This window comes from Catharus ustulatus, chromosome 12, assembly GCF_009819885.2.
Source record: "Catharus ustulatus isolate bCatUst1 chromosome 12, bCatUst1.pri.v2, whole genome shotgun sequence".
In the NCBI taxonomy this organism is placed as follows: Eukaryota; Metazoa; Chordata; class Aves; order Passeriformes; family Turdidae; genus Catharus; species Catharus ustulatus.
In genome coordinates, this window is record NC_046232.1 from 2,144,047 (window position 1) to 2,171,901 (window position 27,855).

Genomic DNA, 27,855 nt, shown 5'->3' on the forward strand with positions numbered 1-27,855 from the left:
CATCTCCAAGGAACTCCATATAGGAGGGGATGGCCCAAGAGGCCAGCTGAAGCTTCACCATCCTCTTCTCCTGGATGGCTTGGCCCAAGGACTGCCCAGAAAGAGCAGAGCATCCCCGTGATCTGCCAGCCTAATTGCTGAGGTGGGACCAGGAAGAGGAGCCTTCTCTGTTTACTCACATAGTTTCAAGGTGAGTAACACACTCTGGGCTCAGCTCTGGCTCCCTGGTGCTGTCAGAGAGCAAGACCTTCCCCTCCCAGCTCCCCCAGCCCCTGGGCTGCCAGGATGGCTGAAGAAGCTCTCAAAGGGAAGGACACGGGGCTTTGAACCCCCTCCTGCACCATCCCAGAGGGGCTGGGGGCCACAGAACTCTCCTTGCCTGGCACAGAGGAGCCTTGTCCTCTTTTCACCTTCCCCCTTGCTTTTGGCACACAAGGAACTGCTTTGTTGCCCTCATGAGACAGATTTCTCACTGAAAACAGATCCTTGTGATAACAGGTCCTTGTGGTCACCCCTGTGACTCACTCATTCTTCCCATGGGCTTAAATCCTGGTGTCTCCAGCTCCCTTCAGGCAGCTTGGGAATGGGAATATCTCTTTTCCTTCATGTCCACCTCCACCAAACAGCCCCCTCCTGCTCCTGCTCTGGCCTGCCAGTCCTGACCCTGGGGCTTGGCCAACCCTTGGCCAGCCTGATACCGAAATAACGAGAAAAGAACTAATGTAGATATAGCAATAGCAGTAGTTATGCTAAGGCTTAGAAAGCAGCAGTTCACAAGCAGGCCCTGGGAAACAGGCCTGGGAAACAGGCCTGGACAGGCCTGGGAATATACTAAGAACCACAAACTAATAATTAAAGGATCTAGTAGAGCATGCAGAACACAGTGAAATAATAAATGATAAAGGTTAATGTATAATCAATGATAAAGGGTTCTGGTGGTGGGAAGACAAGCAAGGGAGATTAAAGGGGGGTAACCTATAGTTTTGAGTAGACTAGCGTGTAGAATTTATGACTTTTAGAAATAATATCTACAAGATTTATGTAACTGTATTGTCTTGAAGAATGTGTACTTCTGTATGTAGACCACTTTGTAAAAGGATATAAAAACCTGACGAAAAAGGGGATGTTGGGCTCTGACTTTGGACGCTAGTCCTCAGACCCCAGGGCCCTCAATAAAGCACCGCACTAAACAACCTAGTTGTTTCGTGTCTCTCTGTCGGGCAACAAGCCTGTCCCCAGGAACTGACTCTACCGTGTGCCTTGGATGTGAGAGTAGCACCTCGCTGATGGGTGTTCTTCCCTCCACAACCACTGGCTGAAGCAGAGGATCCCAGGAAAACATGAGACCTCAGTGAGCTTCTACACCCAGCAGAGTGAGCTGGGTGGCTTCCTCTTCCAGGAATTTCTTTTTGAAGCCACCCTCATCCTCCTGCATCAAGGGAAACCCTATTGAGAAACATCTCCTTCAGACATGCTGGATGCATGACATAGTCCTGGGTTTTGCACAAGAGGCAGTGAGTCATCACCCCCTCATCACTTTTCTCTGGACTCATCAGGATATCACTGACCTCGGTCTGCCCTTGGTGCCCCTTCCCAGCCCGTTTCACCACTGTTCTCACAGCAACCCGAGTTTTTGAGGAACTGGGCTGGGGACAGCAACTCTTCCATGGAAAGCTGCTGGAGGAAGGATGCTCATGGGATTTGGGAACCCGCCCTTGTTTGCAGGGTGTGAGGAGCCTTGGCTGGGAACAACATCTTGTGCTCTGCAGCCGCCGGCAGTGGGAGGTGCTGCTGGCTCCGGGGGTTATTGCTGCACCACTGAGGTAAGACGGATTAGCACCGCGAGGTCGGCAAACGGGCCGGACCCTCTCGCCGAACTGGAGTCGAATTGCAGCAGGAGGACCAGCGGCTCCCCCGAGAGCCCGAGGCCACGGGCTGGGCTGGCAATCACCGTCCCGACAGGCTGGGACATCTTATTGCCCTCGTAAAAACCTCCTTTCGCTCATCGGGCTAAGGTGGGTTTTGGCTGGAGTAATTAGAGCCTCATCCAGAGACAGATCGCCTTCCATGACCACATCCCCGCTGTCCCCAACCTCCCCCTCGCTCAGAAAAGGCCAAGTATTTCCTTCTCCTTTTCTCTGCGGTGAGAAGTAGGAAAAAAATCCCAACCAAACCCCACGAAAAGGTCACTTTCCCCCCTCTTTGTCTTGCAGCAAACCCGTGGGTGCAGGGAGCTGTTGCAGCAGAAGCACCCGGGGTTTTGGCAGGGATGCTGCTGGCCTGTCCCGTTTGTAGGAGCTGAGGCAGCCAAGCTTGCCAAGCTCTGGAGAGCTGGGGATGAACCCGAAGCCTTTCCTTGAGCTGGGAGCCAGCCAAGCTCTACTGGCCAAGTGTCTTCTTTACTCCCTTCTAGGCTTTTTCCATGACTGGGTGTATTTCCACAGTGTGGAGATGAGTGGAAAATTACTGATGATGCTCCAGTGCCAGGTGCCTGCCCTGGCAGAGGTGAGCTAAGGCTGCATGTTCATCCAGGGAACGTCTCACCACGGGATGCTGCTGGGGCTAGAATGCCTTGAAGAACCAGCTAAGTAGTTTAAAAAACAAAAAGAAAGCTACTAAAAATAAATGAGTCCCCTTTTTTTGTCCCCCTTTTCTTTAAGCTTAAAAATGTTTCTCTGTCCATGCCAGCCCACTGAAGTTTTTGCAGCCCAACTGCCCAGCTGCCTGGGTTCTGCTCCTCAAAAGTACCAGGAGAAAGCACAAATACATCCCAAACATAGCAGATAAAACAGGATGAATGATGTGCACCAACCTCCACAGCCCCAAATCCCTGTGGTCCCACTCTCAGGGAGGAAAGCAGCAGTGGCAGAGAGCTTGGGATGACAGGGAGCACCTGGGGTTGCTGCAGTGGCTCAGGATGCGATGGATGGATGGATGGATGGATGGATGGATGGATGGATGGATGGATGGATGGATGGAGGGATGGATGGATGGATGATGGATGATGGAGGGATGGATGGATGGATGGATGATGGATGGATGGATGGATGGATGATGGATGGATGGATGGATGGATGGATGGATGGATGGATGATGGATGGATGGATGTTTAGAGGAGCAGGAAGCAAGCCCTGAAGATCTCCTTTCTGCTACCCAAGGCATGATTCACAGCCTACATGCTGCTCCTCCAAGGAAGCAGAGCTAACACCACAATGTTCCTGTTACGGGAAAACCCCGATTTCAACATGCAAACCAAGGAGCTGAGGTTGGGGTGCTGCATTGCTGGGACCTGGGAGCCTCCATCCGAGTGTGGTTCCCCACCTCCAACCTCAGGGAAGCTCACCTAACCCAGTTGCCTCGAGCCAGGACTGGTGGGAGGGATGGAGCATGCCCTGCTCACATCCAGGTCATTGGAAAATCCCCTTGGCTGGGACAGAAGCAGCACATGGACATCACCTACCTCAGACTGCTGAGCCTGGCCTCTCCCCTCCTCTGCAATGGCACCTCCAGCCTTCCTCTTTTTCTCCTGAAACTACTGCTTTGGCCTGTATTTGTGAGCCTTTTGAGGGAATTTCACTCTTCCAACCAGGAAGGGCAAGCCCAGGTGTTTTGGTGCCCATCAAAGGAAAACATCTGCTTGGCAAACATAGCAAAGCCATTCATCACCTTCAGACACCTCTCTTCTCACACAGCAATTTTCAGTGCCTGGAAAGAAAAAGAAAATAAAAATAGATGAGTGAGGCTCTTGGCTGTGCCTGCTGCAGCATCCCTCCATGAGGCTTCTCCAGCCTGTTGCGGGACAGGACATCCCCCAGCTGCCTGCTTGGATGTACAATTTGTCCCCTTCCATCCCTCTTTTACTGGGACACTGATGTTGGGGCTGACCCCACTTCCCTCAGTGGGGCTTTTATTGTGGAAATTCTCTGGATATAGGGCTGGGAATTAGGTGGTGCTGGGATAAAACAAGGAGAGGAGAGGAGAGGAGAGGAGAGGAGAGGAGAGGAGAGGAGAGGAGAGGAGAGGAGAGGAGAGGAGAGGAGAGGAGAGGAGAGGAGAGGAGAGGAGAGGAGAGGAGAGGAGAGGAGAGGAGAGGAGAGGAGAGGAGAGGAGAGGAGAGGAGAGGAGAGGAGAGGAGAGGAGAGGAGAGGAGAGGAGAGGAGAGGAGAGGAGAGGAGAGGAGAGGAGAGGAGAGGAGAGGAGAGGAGAGGAGAGGAGAGGAGAGGAGAGGAGAGGAGAGGAGAGGAGAGGAGAGGAGAGGAGAGGAGAGGAGAGGAGAGGAGAGGAGAGGAGAGGAGAGGAGAGGAGAGGAGAGGAGAGGAGAGGAGAGGAGAGGAGAGGAGAGGAGAGGAGAGGAGAGGAGAGGGGAGAGGAGAGGAGAGGAGAGGCTGTTCAGGGCTTAGGGATGAAATGATGCCCTGCCTTGCTCTTCCCCATCCCAACCCCACATCCTCATCACCTTGCAGCTCATGGAAACCTGTCAGGAGGTTTACCCCTGGCTGACCCTCCCTCAGGAATATCTGATGCCATCTCATCCACAGCAGCTGGACCAGCCCTTCCCACAGGGAATCACAGCTTGGCCCCAGTTCAGCATCTGCCCCTGGGCTGGGGACTCCCCAGTCCCAGTTGGCAGCCGGCCTTGATGCCACCAAAGTTCCTGGGGACTTCCCAGGGCTTCCCAGCCTTTGGAAGGGCTCACATTGCATCAGCCAGGCCTGGAGGAAATGCTCAGTGACACCCAGGGATCTCCTCCTCCTTCTCTTGGCTTTCAAAGCTTGTCCTGCTTTGCATGATCTCCACAATGATGCCCGATCTCCCTGGGGCATTCTTGGTGCCACTTGGATGGAGACCTCCTTGGATCAGACACTAAGAAAACACAAACCCATAAGTTTTTTGTCCTCAGGCAGGTAATTAGTGGCCTGGGCTTTGGCTGTGCCAAACCAGTGGATCTGCAAGAAATGGCAGGTCCTGGATTTTCCAGACTTTTCATCAGCTGCCCAGTGGCAAACACAAATCCCAGCCCAGAAAAATCCTGCATGAGCCTCCTCTGTTCTCCACAGTCCCAAACCCCAGCACTTTCCCATCAAAGCTCAGCACCAGCAGAAGAACCATGCTCAGTGCAGGGTCCCATCTGCTCTCCAGAAGGTAATCCCCAGCTCACAAGTCCAGCTTGGGCCTTCTAGCCCCAGCAGGACTTCTCAGCCCCAAGCAATGATGAACTTTTGGAGAAGGCTCCATTGGCCAGGTAATCCCATCACCACATCCTGACAGTTTTTCCCCAACACCCTGCAGCAAGAGGGAAAATTTCCCACAGCCTTTGGTCCTCCCATCCCACAGCACCAGCTTGGAGCCTTCCATGCTGCTCCAAACATCTCATGGGGCTCAGTGGATGGCCTGGGGCTGGGGTGCTGTGTCCTGCTGGATTTGACTTCTAAGGACTGGGGACAGACTGGGGAGGCAGCCTCCAAGTTTGGACACACCACCACGGCCTGGGGTGGTTTTAAGTTGGTGCCTTCCCTTAAATCCCCATCATATCCCCACAGAAACATGTGGGCAGCACATGGGGGGAAGGTCCTTCCCCATGACAGCATTTCATAAGTCCAGGAGGAAAAAGAAATTCCAGAGGATAAATCAAGAAACTTCTCCCAAACATGGTTTTAATTATCAGTGTTGATGCAGACTTTAAAGGGAGGAAGGAGAGAAGAAAAGGAGGAGGAGAGGCTCTGATTTATCTCTTAGCAATGTGTATTTGTCTGCATCCAGCAAAGATTGAGAAAGGGATTGATTTTGCATTAAAAAAAAAAAAAAAAAAACCAATAAAACCACCAAAAACCCCAGACGTTAACACATTTGCAACCCAAAAACCCATGGAAAAAAAAGCCCCAAATCCTCACATTCTTGCACATTCCATGAGCTCCTCCCAAACACAAGTGGCCACTGCTGACATCAGTTCCAGGAGAGCCTCAGGAGCTGGGAGGTGTTTGGGGCCAACCCGCCTGTTTTGGAAACACCTTCTTTATTTCAAGGGCATGCCAGCCCATCTTGGCCATGATCCCCTCTTTACGTTCGGTTTCCCCATCGCCCGGAGGCTGCTCCTCCCAAGGTCATCCCACTGATCCGTCTGGATGGCTGCTCCTTATCGGGGCTGAGCCAGGAGCGCAGCTTCTCCTCTGCCCTCCAGGGATGGATGCCAGGCTGAGATAAGGATCCGCTGGCTCCAGGGAGGGGGATGGGAAGAGATTCTTCCACCCAGCACGAGGTGGAGGTGATCATCTGCCATCGGGACACCCGCTGGGCCAAAGAGCTCCAGGGCACCTCGCACCCATTGTCTGGGCACGCCTGGAAAGGGGAAAATTAACATAAACCGAGATAAAAACAAGAGAAAATTAGCATAAAATATGTATACAGCCAAAAGAGGAGGGTGAGAGAGAAGTTGTTGCACTTCTCCAGGTGTTTCTAAAACTTCTCTCCAGAACCATGGTAGGAGAAAGATGTTTTTCCTCCAAATTTTTGTGCAGGCTGGGGTCAGCAGAGAACCAAGACCAAAGGGAAAACCAAACCCAAACCCGTGGTGTTTTGCATCTCATCCTCTGCTGGGCCTGGCAGGATGCTCGGGAAAGCCTCAAATCCTGGCCCAGAGGGGTCCATCCCAACATCTCCTGGTTTCCACAGGGGAAGAGGAGATGCTGGAGCACCCCACCGGCACACTCGGGTGCCATGGGAGGGTTGCTGGCTCCGGGGGGATGGGAAGGGGGTCATGGGGAGGAGCTGGAGGCAAGGACAGCCTCATGTCCAGCACTGGCCAGGTCAGGATTTTCAGCCGCTGAGTGAGCCAGCAAAGCAAACACGAGCGAAGAGCTCCCGAGTCATGTAAACAAACAAGCAATTAAGAGATGAAATAAATCTCCCAGGTACATAACCTTTCTATTTAAACACTGCAGGCCTGGAAATGTTCCAGCACATCTCACCCAGCTTTGCCTAAGATCTCCCTGCCCAATCTCCCTGCCCAACTCCCGCGGGATGAAAGGGGCTGGGTTTCAGGGAGAGACTTTTCTTCTGCCTTTCCCCCCAGCTATTATATTATCCTTTCTTTCTTGTGTTGGTTTAATTCAGAGGGAAAGACCCCAGATGTTTCCTTCTGCATCCCCTCCTGGGCACGGAGCAGGACCTGCCTCCCTCCCCATCCCTGGAACAGGACTGACCGCACTGATTTTTAATTATGGGATTTAAGGCTGGTATAGAGGGAAAGAGGGGGCAAATTGACCCAGCAGCATTAAAGGAGCAGAGGGAAGAGAAAAACCAGGCTTTAAAAAGAAGGCAGACATCCCTGGCAGAATTCTGGGGGAAAACAAGGATGCTTCTTCCACAGCAGGACAAAGCACAGAGGCTTAAGTGGGTTAAACCCAAAGGGTGTGTGTGAAAGTGGTGTTAATTTTATTGGGGTTTCTGTCCCCTACAGCTCAGGGGACCCTCAACCAGCTCCCTGCTTTGAGCATCCAACACCCCACAGGCTACTGGACACCCTGCCCAGTTCAGGGCTTCCCTGTGCAGCCACTGCTGATTCAGGACAGCGAGGGACTCGCCCCGCTGGCTTCAGCACAGCCTCTAATCCCAGGCTTAACTTTAAACCCAGCTTTGGGGTCCCACAGAGGACAGTAGTCACACAGCCCAGCCAAGGTCACGCTGACTCTTTCCAGGGATGGGGCAGGGGCTGCATTGTTTTAATTATTTAATTAGTGCTATTAAATTGTTTAAATCCACACACTTGCAGAATTTTGTTACTCAAAACTAAGCATGGAGGCTGCAGGGATAAGGACCATTTACAGGAAGCATTATTTTTGGAGAAAGAAAACCCTCGCTTGACACCAAACCAGGAGCTCTTTCAACCCTTGGTGATGGTGTTTCATGTTCAAAAGGCTTTTACTGAGGTGCTTGATGTACCCAAACCCTCCACTCTGCCCCACCACCAGGTGCCCAGTCCTGCAGAAAATATTTGGGGACAGGGACCATATATTTGTGAGACTGCTTAAAAGACTAAAATACCTCCTTATTTGGAGGCAAACATGCAGATACAGCCCATGTGCCATGGGATGGAGAGGCCTGATGCAGCTTGGATATATCTGCATCCCTGGCAGGGAACAGTCCCCAAAAGTCAGCAGGCCAGGAATTCTGGGTGACCCCCCCAATCTCCACCATGAAGGGATGCTGAGTGACCCCTGTAAGGGTCAGACCGAAGATTCCCTGATCTGCCTCACGACCATCGAAATGACTGGAGGACCCTGAGACCCTGAGAGAGGAGCTGCCCTGGCTGAGGTGGATGTTTGCCAAGGACTGTGTTCAGGTGTGTGCTGTGCTGTCACAGTACACTGCATTCAAGCAGGCTGGAGGAGCTGTACTTTCTGCACCTGCTTTTCAGAGTGACAGGCCTCACACACAATAGTCCATAAATCTCCCCACCTTCTGGCCAGAGGCCTTGGAAAATGACTATAAAATAATGTCTGGGGTTACAAAGGTATCTATAAAAGGTATCTGATAAAAGGTATCTATTCTATCACCATCTGCTGAGGGTGGGGCAGTGATCCTTATCTCCACGGGAGAATTTCTGCTAATGGGCCATCCATTGAAACCAGGCAGGGCATTGTTCTTTATCTTTTCACAACCCATCCTTCCTCCAGTGAGTCATTGTCTGCTAATGGCCCATTGAGTCCCACTGTGGGACTGATAAAATTACTTCATCCCATTAAAAGTTGCTCCAGCCAGAGAGAAAATATTTCTTCCAAAATAAAACAGAAGTTTTGAGACGCTAAAGTAGCCCTTTCTCCACTAAACTCCAGAAAGAAACCGGATTTCTCCACATCACCACTAAACCTCCGGAGGAAAACTGCACCTTCTACAGAACCACTGCTTCAACTGAACCACATCTACAAAAAGACTACAGCCACCATTTAATGGGACTGCTACCAACACCCTGCCTGAGGGGGTGTCAGGTTGTACTCTGACTTTGTCAGGGTTTGGAGTTTGTTTCTTTGTAGTACCGTATTTCTACTTTAATTTCCCTAGAAAAGATCTGTTATTCCTAATTCTCATATTTTTTCCTGAGAGCCCCTTAATTTCAAAATTAAAATAATTTAAAGAAAAAGAGTTTACATTCTCCATTTCAAAGAGAGGCTCCTGCCTTTCTCAGCAAACACCTGTCCTCCAAACTAAAACAAATTATTACTCTGCAAAGAGACTTTGAGATCTGTCTCTCCCCACGGATGGAAGCCATCGACAGATGACCTGAGGACGTCCCTATTCCCCCTATTCTCTCTCTCTCTCTTTCTTCCTTTTTTACTTCGTTTTTCTATTCTCTCTCTCTCTCCCCCCATTTTACTTCGTTTCCCTATGCGTTGTTGGCACTCAATAAACTGCATTGCTGCTTGCTGCTGAATAAAACTTTAGTCTCCTGCCGTTTGTCTTTTGCACCCTGGGGTCAAACGAACCATCACGACCCCTGCTCAGGTTGTGCAGACCGTGACAAACCCCCAAAGCCCACCACGCAGGGATGCTCAGCAGTCCCCAAACTCCAATACTACACGTGACACTCACCTCCAGTGACACCAACCCCACCCACCCCAGGGTGGAATTTATGAGCAAAGACAGGGACGGGGTTAAAAATAACCCAAAGCCAAGAAAACCTGCACAGACAGGGAAGTGAGAGCCCCAAAGATAGTGCCCCCACTCTTTCACATCTGAGCTTTCAATAATCACAGCTGCTTTCACTTCCCCTTCGCCCTCCGTACGTTCCTCCGCTGCTGGGTTTTGGTTCCTCTCTGCTCCCCCATCACCTTCCCCCTTTGGAGGCCAAGCCTTCGAAGCACTTCAGTTTTTATTTCTGCTGCAGTTCCCATGTCCCGGCTCTGGCACAACAGTGGAGCTGGGGATGTGATGGGATGTGAGATGCTGTCCCTTCCCTGCAGCGATCCAGCTGGGATGGGCGCTCTGGATCAGGAGAGAAGGGCGAGAAGTAAGAAACAGAGCAGCCGCAGCTCTCTTTCTCCACGGCTTTTCCCAGCTGTCTGACTTCCAACAAAGCCCCAGCAGACCCGATAATTGAATGATGATTGTTTATAAAGAGGCGGTGCTGGAGGGACGCGCTGGGCTTTGTCCTGCATTCGCAGCGGGAGTGCCGGTGCGTGCAAGCGCCGACCGAGGGTCAATATTGACTTTCTGCGAGGCAACAGGCAGGGTTCACGGGCTGCAGGTATTTGGGTGCTCCAGCTGCACCCTGCCCGCACCTCAGCAGCTTTTTCCCGGCACCGAGAGCGATTTCCTATCTCTGAAAAATGCTGCTGTAAATAACATCCACCCCGGAGCATCTCAGAGCAGACTCACCCCGAGGGTATGCAGGATGCAGACTCCCTGGGGATGCTGCAAGAGCAGGAGCTCCCCGCCCTCAGGAAGGATATTCTGGATGGGAACAAGGGGCAGAGGTCTGCCTGTGCCTTGGCACATCGCACAGCTGCAATTCTTTCTGATAATGGCCGTGTTCTCTCATCACAGCCAAATTTTGCTGCCTTTGTAAAGGGGCTGTGTTTGCACAGGGGGCAGCAGGAACCAGGTCAGGGCTTTCCCTGCCACCCTCATTCCCAGCGGTGAAGGAAATCTCAGCATGTATTTGGCTGCCCAAGCCATGTGCCCAGCAGGCAGGGAGATGAAGGTCCCTGCTTCCCTCGTTTTGGGCTGGCTGGCATGGCTCTGGCATGGCTCCCACACCCCACGGGAGTTCCTGATCCTCAGGGAAGCAGAGCAGTGGTCTAGAGCCTCGGGAGCACAGCCAGCCCTGTGCAAACACAACAGCAACAATTACCCCAGTTAGGAAGTTCTGCTGCCCCATGTTAGTGGAGTTTATCTGGAGCCATCCCATGGCCTCAGAGCTGCAGTGTATTTGGGGAACAAGAGCCCCTGAAGCAGGGATGGGAGTTTGCAGCTATTTTTTCAGGCACATGTTCTCCTCTTGTCCCTTTTTCCCCTCTCCCAGGGCTTTTGCCAGCTGCAGGCTGGGCTCTCTACCAGCCACATTCCTTCAGGTTGACGTGGCTTTTCTTTCCTCCCTCATCCTTATCATGCTGGAGTTCATGAATCACAGTTATCCAAAACTATGAACCACCCAAGCACCCCATGGAAATCGAGGGAGACACAGCAGAACCAGGCCCTGGGCTCAGGCTGCTCTTGGGGGTACAGCTCTCCTGGGGAAAGGCTCTTCCAGTCATCCAAGGAGCCATGAAGGAATAAATAAATCCCTTTTATACATTTTTTATTGCTGTGCTGGCTCTCCCCCAGCTTATTTTGGCACTGCCTGTCCTGGCACGCTCGCCCAGCCCTGGAAGAAGGATGTAGGGGGATTTTCTGGATACTCCTGTGGGACCAGGTGGGAAAAGGGTTGCTGGGGTGCTCTCTCCCCATAGCTGGCAGTGGCCAACAATGACTTGCCAGGGGTAGAATGCCATGGGACAAGGGATTGGGAGCACAGCAGGCACTCCCCAATTTCAGTCTTTGTGATCACACTTGCTGGAGCATAATTTTAAGCCTGATTTTAGGAGTCTCCACGCAGAGCCCATTTCCCTTTAGGATCCCAGGAGCCTGTGGTCAAGAGTAAATTCATTTTATCTTTACTGTGATGACTAAAGTGACTTTTATTCCTCATCTCTCTGGACAGCACAAAAGCTCTTTGGTCATTCCATCCCCTTTATCCTGTTTTCCCTGAAGAGTCAGAAAAGTGAGGTACAACACCAAAGCCAGCATTACCAGAAGGAAAAAAAAATCTCCATCTAAAGGACAACATGAGATTCCATAAATAAAACCCCAGATAGAGTGAGACCTAGCAGAGAGGAATAAAACCCCAGACAGGATGAGACCTAGCAGGGAACTGCCCCATCTGATTATTTCAGTCCCCTGTGCATCTCTCAGCATCCCAGCTCCAGGGAATTCAAGCTTCTGATTAAGTTTAATTACTCCTGGAAACAATTTTTCAAGCACCCACTGAGACAGGAGGCCAGAGGAAGAACCCTGCACCTGCAAGTTTTAATTGGGAGGTTGCCCCACCGAAGCCAAGCTATGCAAGGAGTCTGCTGAGCCCTGCTGGCTCTTTTGGCACCCACCTTATCACCAAGTCAGGGTCATGCAGCTGCTTCCCAGCATCTCCCAAGTTGGGAGGGCTGGCCAGACAAAAAAAAATGAAGCACATGGAAAGCAAACTATGAGGGCAGAGGTTGGAACCAGCACTATCCCCTTTGGATCATCTCCCTTTTCTACTGTCACTGCAATCTTACAGGAGGAAGATTCGTGTCTCATGGTGTTGTTTTGAACCCTGCCAGAGCAAGGAAAGGGAAAAAACCTCCCAACACCCCCAGTTCTCACTTGCCACCGCTGATGTGTCACCCTGTGGCAACCCCTGGCCTCCCCCAGCGCCTGGCTGGGCTGTGGTTGGGGACAAACCCACTTCCTGCCACCTCACGTGCTCTGGGGATGTGGAGTGGGCGGCATCCCCGCGCCGGGTGGGGGGGGCAGGTGCCAAATCCGGAGCCCCGGGGTGCAAAGCCACTGCACCAGGTGCATCACAGAGGCTCAAAGACTAAATGTGGGGAGGTTTTGTCACTTCTTCAGATGTTTTTTTCCTACTGCAGACTCCCAAGATGGAGGAGTAGGATGGGACAGGCAAGCTGGAGAGCAAACTCCTGATAAAAGCTGGATCAAAACAGCACCACAGCATCTCCATCTTCCTCTGGTGCTCCCCAAATCCAGGCAGCAAAGGGATCCCATCGAGTTTGGGGTGGGGGGAGGGGAAGCAGCCACAGCCAGGGATGCTGAGAGGCACATCCAAGCCCAGGAAAGGAGGTGGGCTGCTGCCTTTGCTCAGCTTTTGTCCTGGCTCTTTATCACTCCCAAGCCATGCTGAGATAAACAGTTTTAAGTAGGATGAATGAAATTGCAACGCAGCAGGATTCATGGGGGTGCTGCCTCGGTCATCTGAGAGTTTCATGGGAAAGTGAAACAAAAAATCGGTGTGTGGCTCAGAAAGAAGAGCTGAAGGAAAAGAAAAAGCTCATGGGAAGTGAGCCTGAGTCACACACAGAGCACTGAGGGATGGAGGTGGAAGCATGAATGCCCTGAGGGATCCATCCCTCAAACACCTCCTGGTGATCTCACTGGCTTAAGGAGAGCCTGGCAGTGCCTATTCCCCAAGCTGGCACAGAGCCTTGGAGCTTTGGATTCAGGTCCTGCATCAGCACCCCAAGTCTCATCCTAGAAATACACTGTCCCAAAGTCATCTCCTCAAGCAGACAGGGATTCCCCCAGCTCTATTCCTGCTCCTTTTCCCCTGGGAGCAGCTCCTGCCCACCCTGGCCATGGGTGGGGACCTGTACCTGTGCCAGGCTGCAAGCTGCTCCTGCCTCCCAGGAGGAGCTGAACTGTTTCTTCTATTTGCCCTGAAGGAAAGGTGGTTTGGGCACAGGTTTATGCTATCACAAACCTGCTTCCAATGAAAAAATCACAGCAATTGCACGGAGGATCAACATTTCTGGAGCAGCTCAAGGCAGAAAAGCAGGCTTGGAAGAGAAGGTTCTTATCAGGGATGTGGTATTTTGTCCTGGGATAGAGGAATCTCTGTTGGATTTTCTGTGCTGCCAAGTCAGGGAGCAGGAGGAGGGATAAACAACTCCAGGCACAGGAGATAGCCACAACAGAGCCCCAAGGACAAGTGCCAGCTGTAGCAGCCAAAACACACATTTCCCTGTGAGCAGCAGAAACACCACTCACCATCAGAACTCAGGGAAGCCAGAAACATCTCTGCTACTGTCAGTGAGCTTAAGGGAAGCTCCTCTGAGAGGCTGAGAGCTGAGAACACAAGCAAATGATGCAGGTCACTCCATAAATCCTGGCAAAATGCAGAAGTCACAGCCAAAAAACCACTACAGCCCTCTGTGTGAGCAATAAGCTCTGCTCACACCAGGATCCTTCTCAGAAATTGTGACTCCCCAGATCTCCATCAGTGGAAGAACCAAAACAGGGAAAGTTCAGAGGTTTTATTTGTGTGGGATGGATGTGTCACCTAACCTAGTGACCTCTTCCCTTGTCACAGCGGGCTGGAGGGTTCCCCCACAGGCAGGATGCACATGCTATACCCAAGGCCTCAAATTTGTTTGGGTTTAGTAAAAAATGAACTCAGTAGGTCAGCAGTGCTCTGCTAGAGCAGCATGTTCCACAGCTCCCATTCCCCTCAGGAACAAGACTGTGTTCCCAAGGAAAGGCTGGGCTGGGGGAGCCCTGCCTGGTCTGGCCCACAAGAGCACAGGATTTCCCATTTTATTCAGGTCAGGCAGTTAATTTTCAAGCAGGAAAGTTCATCAAAGATGAAGTTAGACTTATTCCCATGGGAAAACACCCATGAGGGCCTCATCTGCTTTGCTTCCTGACTGGGGGCACCAGATTGGCAGAAGGCATTTTGGAATGAGGTTGATACCTGCATCCCTCTCCACACAGCAACTACAAAAGGGCAAAAGGACTGCAGAGCTCCTTCCTGAAGAGCTCCAGACAATTTTTCTCCATATCTGCTAAAAAAGCCATAAGCAGGCACAACAACTTAGCAAAGATACTGGTTGGCAACACCTCCCAAAGCAGTTACAAGGGGCAACTCATTAGGGGCAGGATTAAAAATTCTTTTTTATTAAGTTCCCAGAGAGAAAATGCTTTTTGGACAATGACTCCTGCTGGGAACGTGCAGCCAGCAGAGCTATTGACCAGGCTTTGTGGAGCAGGAATGGTCCAAGACACACTTGCTAGAAGGAGCTGGAATTACCCTGCACTGGAATTTGTAGGGCCTTTTCCTCTGGAACTCAAACACACTCTGCAGCCTGCCCAGAAAAGAGCAGGTGCGAAGCACTGGGGGCTGAGCAGCCTTGGGAATGTTACTCCCAAGATACCACAGGGTTTTCCACACTAAAGCAGCACATTCTTGGCTCTGGTTTTTGGAAGTCTGTGGTGAGGTACCACATTTCAGTTTGGCATCAACTGGAAGACAACCATTGGCTCCTTCTGTTGAAGAGCAGCTCAAGGTATGCATGCCATGAGTACCAGGGCAGCTGAGCCCAGCTTCCTGCTGCCTTTGTCTCCACACCATCAGGAAGGCACAAAACCACCATTTACATGCCAAAACATCAGCTCTGCCTTGGCACATCCCGTTCTTCAAGGATCCTTTTAATTCCTTCCACGATGGTCCACACTTCTGCCATGGCACCTCTGCCTGCAGGGCAAGAGCAAAACCACATTGTGAAATTCTCTCTCTCACTCCTTTCTCCAGGGTATATTGAAATTCAAAATTGTGTGTTTTCAGTATCTTTCTGAAATGGTCTTTGCCTACACAAAAGATTTGACAAATCCATAGCATTCCCATGACTCTGCCTGAGAGAGAGGACCTCCATCAGAGAAAGCTGCTGTGAATGCCCACCAGCCTGAATCTTGGGAGGAGCTCTTAGAGAAGGCTGAGTGCTAGACAGAACAAAATGGAAAGGTTATTCCTCTGGGGCTGGTTATCTGCCAGATGAACATCTAATCTATGCTGTGCTGCTGCTTCCATTTGAAACAGTTTTTAACTCAGGTTCAGAATTTTAAAGCCTGAGATGATTAAATCACCTTGTCTAACCTTGTGTGCTGAACTCAGCATTGGGAACTGAGGCCATTCACATTTCTAATTTGCCTAGAGCTAAGGAAAGAAGCTTCTCCCACAGGTATTTGTCTCTTTTGGAAGATTGAAAAGGAGTCTCTCTTGATATTTTGTCTTGCTGGCTAATTGATCTCATAATTCACTGCTCAGCAGAAATGAGTTCTGGGAGGTTTGTTTTCTTCCTTTTCAGACCTGTAAATCCCAGCAGGTCTGGAGCATCCATGGACAAGCTGCAGGCAGATTTGGACCCTTCTGCTCTCCTAAAGTCAGGGAGAAGAGCTGCAACTGGCAAGAGACATTCTCCCAGCATGGCCTGGCAGAGCTACACCCTTCCAGAACACTTCCAAGGCTTCCTTCTTCCTCCACCACCCACTACTCCAACACCTCAGTGCTGGATTTTTAGGTTTAGCAAAGCAAACTCTTACAGCACAGCTCGTGGCTACAGGTGGAAATCTGCCAGTGTAGCAGGCTCTAGAAATCCAGCCAAGGACAATGATGATGGCAGTATGGAAACTATTCAATCAAGAAACTCAGTTTGGTACTCTAACTCTTTCAGCTGGACGGTCTAAACCCTTTTACTAAAGGACAAAAAATTATCAGGTAAAACCTGGGGGCATCTGATGAGGATCTGGTGCATTTCAGGTGAGACCCAACCACATGAGGTGAGGAAGAGAAACCTCCTAGAACAAAACAAACCACAACATCAACAGACAAAACTGGTGCAAACCTGCACCACATGTGTGAGCTTTGCTACGTGTGGAAACCAGGGAAACCCCTGTGTGGATGGAAGCCACAAAACCAAAATGAGTGTGGAAGAGGCTGTGGGGTGAAAGGCCTGAGAAAAGGGGAAGGGCTGAAAAAAAAGTCGTTTGTGGAGACTAGTTTGGGTCTTTAGAGAGATGGAATCCATTAGTGCTCTGCCATAATCTCCCTACAAGCTGCCAGGAGAAGTCCTGGTGTTTGCCATCAGGAATATCTTGTTGGACATTGACTCATAAGCACAAGTGGAGTCCAGTCAGGCTGCTCTTGTCATCCCTGCATTCCTCTCCTCCCAGCTCCTTCAGGAGTTTGCTCTCACAGCTGAGCTGGATATGAAGAAATTTGATGTAATCATGTCCAAAATCCCAGTGGAAGGCTAATCATCCAGGATATTTTAACTGATGTCTGAGTTTCTTGACTACACTCACCTAATTGTAAATATTTCTTAGTTTTCAGTTCCAAAAGCACAAATCTCTAGAGGCACTGCAACTACCTAAGAATTCCAAAACTAAGCCAGGCCTAGCATTTAACCAGGAGGGACATTTTAACAGCCTGTCTTTGTCACAGACTGTTTATTGGACTGACAGGGTGGTTAAACTCCTGCTGGAGCTGGGGCTGTTTCACAGAATTGGTGCACAGTACAGGTAATAGCTGTTGTGGCTGGAACTAGGGTGTGTTTTACAGAGATTTGCCCAATAAAATGTTAACAAAAGAGCAGATCCATTCATCCAAATGGTTTGTATCAAAGCCCTTCCCAAAAGTCAAAATACCTCCATTTAAAGCAGCTACTAAAACTCAAATGAGACCATTATTTCTTAGCACTGCAAGCTAAATGTATAGAGTCTGAACTTCCTCCACACCCCTCTTTCACTTCACAGAACTCTGGTGTCAAAAGCCCAAATCAAAACTTGTTTGGGAAGCTAAAAAGTAACCCAGGCAACAACAACAACAAATGTTAAATGTGTGTCCAGCTACACCCCCAACCACATCTGCATCTGCTTTTCTCACTGTCTGCTCTCAGGGACAAGATTTAATCCCAATGATGGAGCTGAGAAACTGAGGCACAATGAAAAGAGCCCCCAGTCCCAGCAGAGGGCAAGGTCAGGACACCCAAATCCCAGGCTGATAAAACTCACCACAGAACTTTCTTTCTCTTTATCTCCTCTCTTCTTAAATGAGCATTTCTGTTCAGTATCAGGCTCAGTTGGAAGCTCTTAAGGCTACTTAAAAATTAATGATGAGGGATAACATAGGGTAAAACTCCAGCTTGTTGTACAAACCATGGCAGTTCAACATCTCTGTTCAACGCAGCAGAAGGCAGCACATCTCTGCAGGAGGAGGGAGGGAAAGGAGCAGGAGCCTGGAAAAGGACTGACCTTCATCTCCACACACGAGTTTCTTCACCACACAGGGGATCTCTGTGTAGCCAAATCCCTTCAGCTGCTCCACGTGCCTTGCTGTGATGGGATGCTCCCACATGGCTGTGTTCATGGCTGGGCAGAAGAGCAGGGGTTTGCTCAGGTCCCACGCGCGGATCACGCAGGTCTGCGGGAGAAACCAAGGAAGGCCTTGGATTCCCTCATTCCTTCCCATCCCTTTGCTGCACCTTTCCAGCCTGGCTGGCTGGACTAACCCATGGGCTGAGACTAATTTGTAGCACATTCCAGCTCAGCTCATCTCTGACAGGAAGGAAAGATGAGGGACAAGACATGTACAGACTGTGTGGGAGACAAGACAAGCTGAGGGGTGGCCACAAATCCTCTTGGCTACAGAGAAAACCCCGGGGCAACACTTCAGATAACAAAGTTGAACACTGAAATTTGGCAGGGAGTCTTTCTGACATGATATGCCAGCTGGATTCCCTGCAAGGAAGTAGTGCTGCTTCCAGGATACAGAGAACATGAGCACATCTGGGCTGCTGCAGGAGATGCTGGCAGGTGACAAAGCATTTGGCAGCTCCTGTGTGCTACAGGCAATCAAACCTGACTCCTCAGCACTTCCAGACAATCCAGGATCACCTCATCCCCTTGGAAAGATAAATGCTGGCTGTTCTTAGTGCAGTGTCCATGGAATTCCCCAGGCCTTGCAGAATTTCAAACAAAGGAGATCCCAAGGGAGCAGCTCAGATCACAGAGTCCTTGCAGGAACCCTGCCCATCCTTTTTTATACCCCATGACTTGAACCCTTCCCAGCACAAGGAAATCTGATGGAAGCTGTTCTGAAGTGCCAACCAGCACCTCCAGCACTCACTTTCCTTTCCTGGAGCTGCCTTTTCCCTTCACAAGGTTCTCAAAGATCAGCAGGAGCACATGAAGCCATGCATCCCTGACATCCTTCCTGAGCTCTTCCCTCTGCTAAACCAGCACACCCATAAGGGACTCAGAAGGACAAGACATTGCTCATCCCTCCCACAGCTCTTTCTGGCTTCTCTCACATCCCCAGTGACCTGCTCTGGGTGGATTTTATTCATTTATATGCACTTCTTACCCAAAAGGCTGCAGGTCACTCAGATGGGAGATCTTTTGTGTGGTTCATGCCAGGCCACAAAACATTCAGCCCTGCTGAAGGTCCCCAGCACCCAACAAAGAAACACACTCCCTTTTAATACACTTTCTGATTAGCCTTAAGAGCCTCAAGAGCACTTTAAATAACAAAAAACCAAGTCTGAACAAGCAAAATCTTCTATAGCTGAGGCTGGGAAGTAAGTGTGCATGAGCATATTTGAAAGTCTGTGCTATGTTAGGTGAGGGAGGTGGTGAAGTAGCAGGAAGTAAACAGTTTTATCTCATCTCACAGGTGTCTTTCCAGATTGCATTGAAAAAACATAGAGGGACTCAAAAGTGAGTGAGCATGTGTTTGTGTGTACAAGTGACAGAGAGAGAGGATGGACGCACAAGGAAATACCATCCTCCAGAAAAAGGGAAGACACAAAGCAAGGACTGGGGAATGAGGTGAGAGACTGTCAGAGCTGAGGAGTGGGAAGGGAAGAGAAGGAGAACTGTGCTGGGGAGGAGAGAGAGAAGCAGATGAAGGGGGAGCAGAACTTGCTGCAGAAGCACCAAGATTCCACAGAGGCAAGGTCAGGCAGTGCTGAGGGGTGGCAGCAGTGGCAGGCAGAGCCTGGGTACTCACCAGCAGGTTGTCACAGATGCCATTGGCCACCTTGGCCAGCGTGTTGGCATCCAGAGGTGCCACCACCATGAGGTCAGCCCAGCGCCGCAGCTCAATGTGCAGGACGGGGTCAGAGCGGCCCTTCCACAGCTGTGGGGGACACAAGGTGGGGAGCACCAAACCCTCACACACCTCATCAACCCACCCCAGGAAACAGGTCCTTATGGAATTATGTTCATGAAATTTGAGGTATAGCAGCAGATCAGTAGGATGGGGGGGATCCTTTCTCCACAAGGCAATTCACACATCTGACAAGCACAGGTTTCATCTCCCAGCAAAGAGCTGTTCCCATCCACAGCATCCCTCAGCTTTGGAGTTATTCCTAAGAGCTCCATCCTTCAGCCAGCTGAGCCAAACCAGGGGCACATTTCCTGGGGAACCCATAGCTTCACATTGAAGTGCAGCTGCCCTCTGGCTTCTCATAAGGTACAGACCCCTAATTGAACAAATCACTTTTAATTAGGATGCACAACCCTACTCACACCCACGGCAGCAAAGGGAACCCTCCTAAGTACTGCAGGGAACAGTGCCTTGTCAGCTTTCTCCATGATGGATGAGGTTTATTCAGTTTGGCACTTCCATCCTTTCTCAGCTCTTAAAATACAGAATGGTTTGGGTTGGGAGGGACCTTAAAACTCACCTTATCCCATGGGCAGGGACACTTTGCACTTGAGCAGGTTGCTCCAAGGCCCATCCAACCCCTGAACACTTCCAGGGACAGGGCAGCCACAGCTTCTCCTTGACACACTAACTCTTGAGTGAATATTTCTGTTTCCACTAAAGCCCTGAATTGCTCTAGAGAACCCTGGCTTTAAGAGCTCAGTGAACTGGGAAGGAGTTTTGAGAAGCAGCAAGCAGCATCAGGTGCTTATTCCCCAGAGGACATCCAACCACAGGCCAGCATGGGCTGTGTCAGGGCCACAAAGTGCTCCTTCTCTGAGTCATGGGAAGCCACAACAAAAAGGCAGCATCTGAAAAACCAGGGTCTCCTGAGCACCTTTCCCACCTCCTCCACTCATTTCTATTCTTTCCTCTTGTTTTATTGCCACAGTGAAGCATCTCACAAGGAGATGATGAGCAAGCTGTCACAGTGAGCCCAGAGGAGGCCATCAAGCTGATCAGAGGGATGGAGCACCTCTCCCATGAGAGAAGTGGCAGTGTTCAGCCTGGAGAAGGCTTTGGTATGACCTAATTGTGTCCTTCCAGTGCCTGAAGGAGCCAGCAAGATGGAGGGAGGCTCTTTACAAGGGCCTGGAGCAACAGCCAAGGGGAAATGGTTTCCAGCTGCCAGAGGACAGGGTTAGATGGGATATTGGAAGAAATTATTCCCTGTGAGGGTGGTGAGGCTCTGGCACAGAGAAACTGTGGTTGCCCTACCCCTGGAAATGTTCCAGGCCAGGTTGGACTGGGCTTGGAGCAACCTGGGACAGTGGAAAGTGCCCCTGCCCATGGCACAGGGTGGAACTGGATGAGTTTTGAGGTCACTTCCAACCCAAACCATTCTGTGATTATTTCCCACCACAAGGACTTGGTGCCTGCTCTCCTGTGTGCCAGCAGATCTCAAAGCCTGACCTGCACCTCTTCTATCACCTCACTGAGGGTTCCTCAGAAATAACAGCTTGAGGCTGGAGCACCCTGGGGTTCAGTAGGTATCCACCAATCCCTGAGACCAGCCAGAAAGTTTCCTGGCTGGAAACATCCAGCATGCTCATGTGTGAGCAGGAACAGAGGTAAGGAGAGAGCACCCTGTGCTCAGATCAGCACTGCAAAGCAGGGATGAAATGTATGGAAAAACAAATCTTCATGCTTGTACAACAAACCTCTTCATACTCAAGGACTCTCAAAGTGTGTCAGTAAAATTGCAGTCAGGAGAAAAAAAAAACAGGGAGCAGAGATGTTCACAGCCCTGACAGCTGAGCAAAGGAGAATGAAGCTGCTGCCTGCGTGATAAGTATGAGTCATGACAAGCACCAAACATACTCACCATGGCTCTGAATTGACATTTCCTGACACTCCTCTCAGAGCAGCTGGGCCCAGGGTGGAGAGAGACCACTCAGCTTGCTGCAGGACAAAATCCTGCAATGCATCAGGGCAGCCTCTCACTTCCTCCTCACTTACAGTTCTTCAAAAGCCACATTCTGAACTACTAGACCAAGGAGTGAGCCCTGGCCCAGGTTTAAAAAAGAACTGTGGTTTCTTGCAAGAAAACTTAGAGGAATGCTTCTATTTGCAAGAACAACTCACCTGCCACTCCTCTTCATCACCATAGAGGGTCACAGGAATCTCCTGGGCATTGTAGAAATGTTTTGCTTTCTCAGTAGTGACCACCTTTACCTCGAGCTAAGCAGAAAGGAGACCATTGGTTAGACTTGAGGACAATTTCAAAGGTTTTGTGGTTTCTCAGAGAGCCTCCCCTATTCAGAGCTGAAAGGCCAGGCCACCATAGGCATCCACAAGAGCCAGAAACTCATTTCATGTCAACCTAAAACAGACTGGTAATGAGGAAGATGAACCTCAGGTTGCTAATTACAGTGAAAAATACCCTTTTTCCATTGGATTGGCCATTGCCTGCTCCTTCCAGCAGCTCCCAGAACCAACTGCATGGTGCTCTTGATCAGACAGTGAGATGGGGAAAAATCAGCTCTACCAGCAGCATCTTCCTGCTGGAAAACTGTGCCTTGAGGCAGAAAACTGATGAGGCACTCAGTGTATGCACTCCTTGCTACAATCAACTGCTGGCTCCAAGAAGCTCTCTGCAACAGCAGCAGTGATGTGACAGAGCACATTAATCCAGCTCCCAACACCATTTATTCCACTGGGAATGAGGCTCCTTGCATCCTGTGAGACTAGAATAACAGCTGGGAGCAGTGGAAAATCCCAGGCTTGGCATATTGAGGCCACTGGTAATTTTCCCCATTTTCTGATAACAAACACACTTTGGGTACTGTACATTGGGGTTTTTTGCCTCTTCTAAAAGTCTGTTTTTCTCGAAGCACCCGTGACTGGGAATCACAGGTGTCTGTAGTGTTTTTGAGTGTGAAGATCACACTCCCAGGCATTAGCTAAGTGTATTATTTCCATGCTAACCTCACCCCACAGGAAGCTGCTCGAGCCAAGCAGCGACACCCACAAAGGCGCGATCGCCGCTCGGCTGCACCGCGGGCCTCGGGTGAGGTGTTAACCTCAGGCTGCAAGAAAATTTATTTATCTGGGGAGTCTAAAGGCCACTGAGCAGTTTGAATAAGGATGGCTGCTCTCTGAAATGCTACCATTGAAAAAAAAAAAATTATTTCTTCCAAGTGTAAGCCCAGGATTAGGGAAGAGCTCTGGGGTTGAACAGTGCATCCAACCATTCCAGGTCAGAACATTCCAGGGGATGTTCAAGGAGTCTGAAATCCCACCACCCCCCACAAGAAAGTTTTTCTATGAGTTAAATATTCTCCCCAATGAATATTTCCTGCTGGCTCCCTCATTCTCAGCAAGTCCCTCCAGCTACACTGGGAAGAGGTCAGTGTTCTCCAGATCCCTGTAGCCTACACAGTTTATTCTTTCTATTTACCTGGCACACCCTCTGTTTGCCTGGATATCTTCAACAGCAAAGGCAGTCTGGCCACACTCAAACTCCCTCCCTGAAGACAGTTTAGATTAGTTAGAGGTGTTTGGCTTAAGTCAAATCTCCAAAACAAACTTCACCACAAAGTTTGCTCTCCTGTGTTCAGGTAGTACCACAGGTCTCTGACAGAGGATTCTCCTGGCACAGCCCTTTCTGCTCAGGGTGAGGAGGTGCATGTGATTATTTTTTAATGGTTTTCATAGTTCTGACAGCAAAATCTGTCCAGACAGCCTGAGCACACGAGAATGAGCAGATTCTCTGTTAAATGGCACCTGCAAGCTGAGGCAGAGACTGCCTGGCAGGTGCACAATGATGTGACAGGGTCAATTTAAAACTGAAGTCCAGGTGACATCCTGGAGCTTCAAGAGCAAAACTGAAAAGTCTGTCCTTGCCTTTCTTTATCCTAGGATCACAGACTGGTTTGGATTGGAAATTAAAGGTGCTCCAGTTCCACCTCCTGCCCTGGGCAGGGACACCTTCCACTACCCCAAGGTGCTCCCAAGATGGCCTTGGACACTTCCAGGACAAGTCAAGCAAAAGGCAGTGAGCTGTCACATCCACTGGCACCCTCCAGGAGGTGTTAAAGTTTAATGAGCAGCAAAATCACTCTGCCAAGTCGTTCACCACAGACCATTTCAGGCAAAACATCAATTTAAACTAACCACTCTGGTCACAAGCCTGTGACCACATGTCTGGTATCAAAGCCTTTCCTCTGCTCCTGCCCTGGCTGCTTTGTGAAGTTCTCCCCCAGCAATAAAGAAAATGATGGAACAGCTTGGTGCAGGATCAACAAACTCCATGGGAAGGTTATACCTTGAAATGTCAGCAGACATGAGTAAATAACTTTGATTAATAAGCTTTTATAAACTCCTGGATGTCTCAATTTTGCTTTTTTTGCCCTAAAACCAGTGGCCACAAAGTCTGCACTGGATGTCACAGACCTCTGGGGCTGCACAGGGAGTTTGAATCCAGCTGTCTGCAGCTTTTAATTATGAAACAAACGCTGAGAGAGAAGCAAAGGATTTGAGCCACATTCTGACCATGGGACATTTGCATTCTGCCTGTCACCTGCACAGAAGGATGTCCCAAGCCCCAGGAACAAAGGAAAATGGACAATAGCCAAGGTAATCCAAGAAACAGAGGATTAGAAGATCTCTATCTCTGATTCAGGGCTGGTCACCTCATTCCTTGATGTCATTTTTCTTTGTCCTTCTTATTTCAGGCTGGGACCTTTGACCTCACTGATCACATCAGCTCCAGTCATAAATTAACTGAGGCCTCACATTGCCACACACACCTCACCTCCAGCACCCTTTCCAGCTTGGATATCAACACCAGCCAAATAAATCAGCACCTCCTCTGCCTCTACTCACTGCATCCACCAGGTACAGCCTCCCAAGTCAGCCCAAAGGATATTCATGCAGCAATCTCATCAATAAATCTGCAGATTTCAGTGCACCCTCTTGCCCCTGCCACTTTTTTATTTCACTGCTCCAAAATATTTTCTCCATTTCTAAAATCCTAGAAGTTCTCTATGCTTAACTTTATCCTACAGCAGGAAAGAGCACATTTCCCTCCCTACTCAGTCACCAGTGGCCTCTGCTGGGCACTTCTGTTATTCCAGACAACAAATAGTAAAAAAATACTACATGAACACATCTAGCAGCTTGTGTTTTCCATTTCTGGTTTCACAAGGTCTGTTTTACCTTTCTGGATCACATTTAGAAAACTGCAATACCCTGGAGATTTCAAGTTTCAGAAGCATCACCTCTGTCTGGTAACTTGACTGACAAGGACAAACTCCAGGTAAAAACCAACCCAAAGCAAAGACCTTTTCAATTATGAAATTATAAGGGGGGAAAAAAAAAAGGAATTTAAAAACCAGGTGGAATTCTCACAGAAATTTCTGAAGTGCACCCAAGGAGGAACTTGTCATTTCAGCAGAAGCCACGTGATCTCTCCTCAAAACTCCAGGGTAATTCCAAGTTTACAAAGCTCCACCAACAGCTTTGCTCACCCCAGGGATTTTCAGCAACTCTGCGACGAGCAGGGGCAGCTTGAGGGCAGCCACGCTTCCAGTCACTCCCACCAGCACATGGAATTTTTCCTGGGCCACAGATGAGCTGTTTCCTGCAGGAATGCCTGGTTCTGACAGGGAGAGGGGCTCCATGCTCCAACCCAGCTGTGCAGGCACAGGAAAACAAAGACTGGACTGACAGAGCCTCCAAGCACAGCTCCAACCACAAAACATTCCTGAGGGCACAGATCTGACCTGGACTCCTCAGAAAAATGGGATTACTCTGGGTCATCCCACAAATACAAGCATTTCAGGCACCAGCAGAACTTTACGAGCAGCTCAATGTTTATTTACATTTTTCTCTCAGATATGGGGAAATAGACTCCTAAAACTTGAGCACAGAGGCCACAAAAGTTCATGCCCCCCAAAATGAAGATTCCCACATGCTGAACACAGTCCAGAATTTAGGACAGATAAATAAATCAATTTGGGATAAAATTTTACACCATGTTCTTTAAAGGCAAACAATCCCCTGCTGAGTTCTTTCCCTTTGCACTCTCTGGTGATTAATAAATGCACAGAGATGTCTTAATAATTAAAAATGTGGGGCCTCACTGCGTGCACAACCATCTTGTTTCCTTCTGTGTTCCTAAATATTTACAGCAGCGCTAAAAATTATTCCTTAGTGCTCTAATTCATGTCTGCTGCTGCCACAGTGATAAAAATCAGAAATTAGTGTTTTGGTGGGGAAATTAAGACAAGCATCTCAAAGATAATCAATTAATGATTAAGAAGCAAATTCAGTTCTTGAAAAGTCACTGCATCCGTTTGCAAAGTTTGTTCAATTTTAGTGATGTCCTTGTTGTTCAAACTAAGGTGCTTGGAATCACTTTGGGTGGAAAGAAGATGGACACAGGCTGCCCTGATTTTTGAGAGCTTCACGTGTTTATCTATATCTACTTAAAATAATATTATAATCTATAAATAATTAAAATTATTATCTACCTAAAGCACCCCTAGGATATTTCCAAAACGTCCACAATTAATTCCACCGAAGCATCCACAAATTAAAGTTCGGGTATTAAAAGTAAATTTTTCAATATGGAATTTTCAAAATGCTTGTAAATTGTAAAGTAATGGTAGAAAGGATAAAAATTATAAAATTATAAAACAATCATTTAAATGGCAAAATTATGGTAAATATGGTAAAATAATGGTAAAAAGCTGAAACATTAAAAGTGGTCCATATTTAAAAATAGCGGCAAAAATAGCAAAAGAGTGGTAAAAAATTATAAAATAAGGGCAAAGGATTATAATAAAAGTTGTATGTATAACAATACACATAATATAACGATAAAAAAGTGCTGGGGCGCGCTTTCCTCTTACCCAAACACAGCTGTGGGGAAGCAGCCACTAGAAAACAAGCAATTTGCAGGCCCTTAAGAGTTAATTAAACCGACTTTTAATACGCTAGCGATACCGGAAAGGGCTCCAAAAGGCCACACAACAGCACCGAGAAGCCCCGGGGGCTCCCAGAAAGTAAAAACAGCGCTCCGGTACCGCCCGAGGTATAGCCGGGAGCGCCGCGAGGGGAGCGGGCACCGGCAGGAGCGGCGCCGCGGTGGCTGCCGGGAACGGGCGCACGCACGGCGTTGATTGGTTGCCGACGTTCCCACCCGCGGCACTGATTGGTGCGCGCTGCTCCCGCCCACAGTGCTGATTGGTGCGCGCTGCTCCCGCCCACAGTGCTGATTGGTACGTGCCCCTCCAGCTCGCAGCGTTGATTGGTGTGTGCTGTTCCCGCCCACGGCGCTGATTGGTGGGGGCAGCGCGCGCGCCCGGCGGGAGGAGGGGGTGTCATGGCGGCGCCTCAGGGCCCTGTCCCGGGTTATGGCGGTTGTGCTGCTACCCGTGCCGCAGTCGTGCCCACCCGAGGGATCCCGCCAAAGCAACCTTCAGGCTGCTCAGGAAGTGGTCTTAGCAGGGATTCTGGCTCGCGGCAAGATTTTGGAACGTAACAAAAGCCAAAAAACCTCGGCGTATGGAGAACGGGGTCAAGGAGAAGGTCTGAGGGCCCCTCAAGTGACAGGGGTGGCTTGTAAGCCTAGGAAAGTGTTAGGGACCAGGAGTGAAACCTTTCCTACAGGACTCAGGGCAGCCACACAAGAGTTGGCAGGGGAAAGTGGGTCAAAGGAATGGGTATTTATTGTCCGAGGCACAGACAGGACAAGGGGAAATGGCTTCCCGTGCCAGAGGGCAGGGTTAGGTGGGCTGTTGGGAAGGAATTGTGCTCTGGCACAGGGTGCCCGGAGAAGCTGTGGCTGCCCCTGGATCCCTGGAAGTGTCCAAGGCTGGAGAGCTCTGCTTTGCTGACTGTAGGACGTGGAAGGCAACAGGGACACCCCAGGTGTGTTCTATCCCCAGAGGCCTCTTGCCCAGCAGCAGGAACTCCCAGTCTCTCCCATCCCGTGGGCTTCAGGAGCACCACGCTTCAACCACACCCACATCAGCCCCACCTGGAGCAGGGAGAGCTTACAAATAACGAAGAAGGAGTCGAGTTTCCCACCTGGCTGGAGCCACGGGGCAACATTTCAG

The 27,855-nt window shown here is 49.8% G+C and overlaps 2 protein-coding genes across 10 annotated transcripts in view; both read right to left on the bottom strand.

Moving 5' to 3' along the window:
• Positions 1–5,979, bottom strand: part of C12H15orf39 (chromosome 12 C15orf39 homolog) — a 25,413-nt gene extending 19,434 nt beyond the window's left edge. For all 8 annotated transcript variants that reach the window (XR_004419126.1, XR_004419128.1, XR_004419127.2 and 5 more), the window contains exons 1-3: positions 5,892–5,979; positions 4,697–4,863; positions 3,461–3,705 (exon numbers count right to left, since the gene is read on the bottom strand). The gene's annotated coding sequence lies outside the window, so the exon portion shown is untranslated. The remainder of the gene's footprint in view (positions 1–3,460; positions 3,706–4,696; positions 4,864–5,891) is intronic.
• Positions 5,636–27,553, bottom strand: PPCDC (phosphopantothenoylcysteine decarboxylase). Of its 2 annotated transcripts, none has more exons than XM_033070357.1 (6): positions 26,647–27,553; positions 25,261–25,425; positions 21,875–21,970; positions 19,592–19,720; positions 17,836–18,004; positions 5,636–6,336 (listed from the first exon to the last, which is right to left on the bottom strand). In XM_033070357.1, exons 2-6 carry the CDS (start codon positions 25,411–25,413, stop codon positions 6,134–6,136), a joined length of 750 nt encoding a protein of 249 aa, XP_032926248.1. In that variant the 5' UTR covers positions 25,414–25,425; positions 26,647–27,553; the 3' UTR covers positions 5,636–6,133. The 2 variants fall into 2 exon arrangements, with proteins under 2 accessions (XP_032926248.1, XP_032926249.1); XM_033070358.2 differs by lacking the exon at positions 5,636–6,336 and adding an exon at positions 14,683–15,280 and having other exon boundaries at positions 26,647–27,552.
• Positions 27,554–27,855: the final 302 nt, after the last annotated feature.

Coding starts and splice junctions, on each gene's coding strand:
- PPCDC (XM_033070357.1), bottom strand. CDS start 25,413: ATGGAGCCCCTCTCCCTGTCAGAACCAGGCATTCCTGCAGGAAACAGC. Junction 19,721..21,874: donor GTGATGAAGAGGAGTGGCAG/GTGAGTTGTTCT, acceptor TGTCCCCCACAG/CTGTGGAAGGGCCGCTCTGA. Junction 6,337..17,835: donor ACTCGTGTGTGGAGATGAAG/GTCAGTCCTTTT, acceptor TCCCCTTTCCAG/GCGTGCCCAGACAATGGGTG.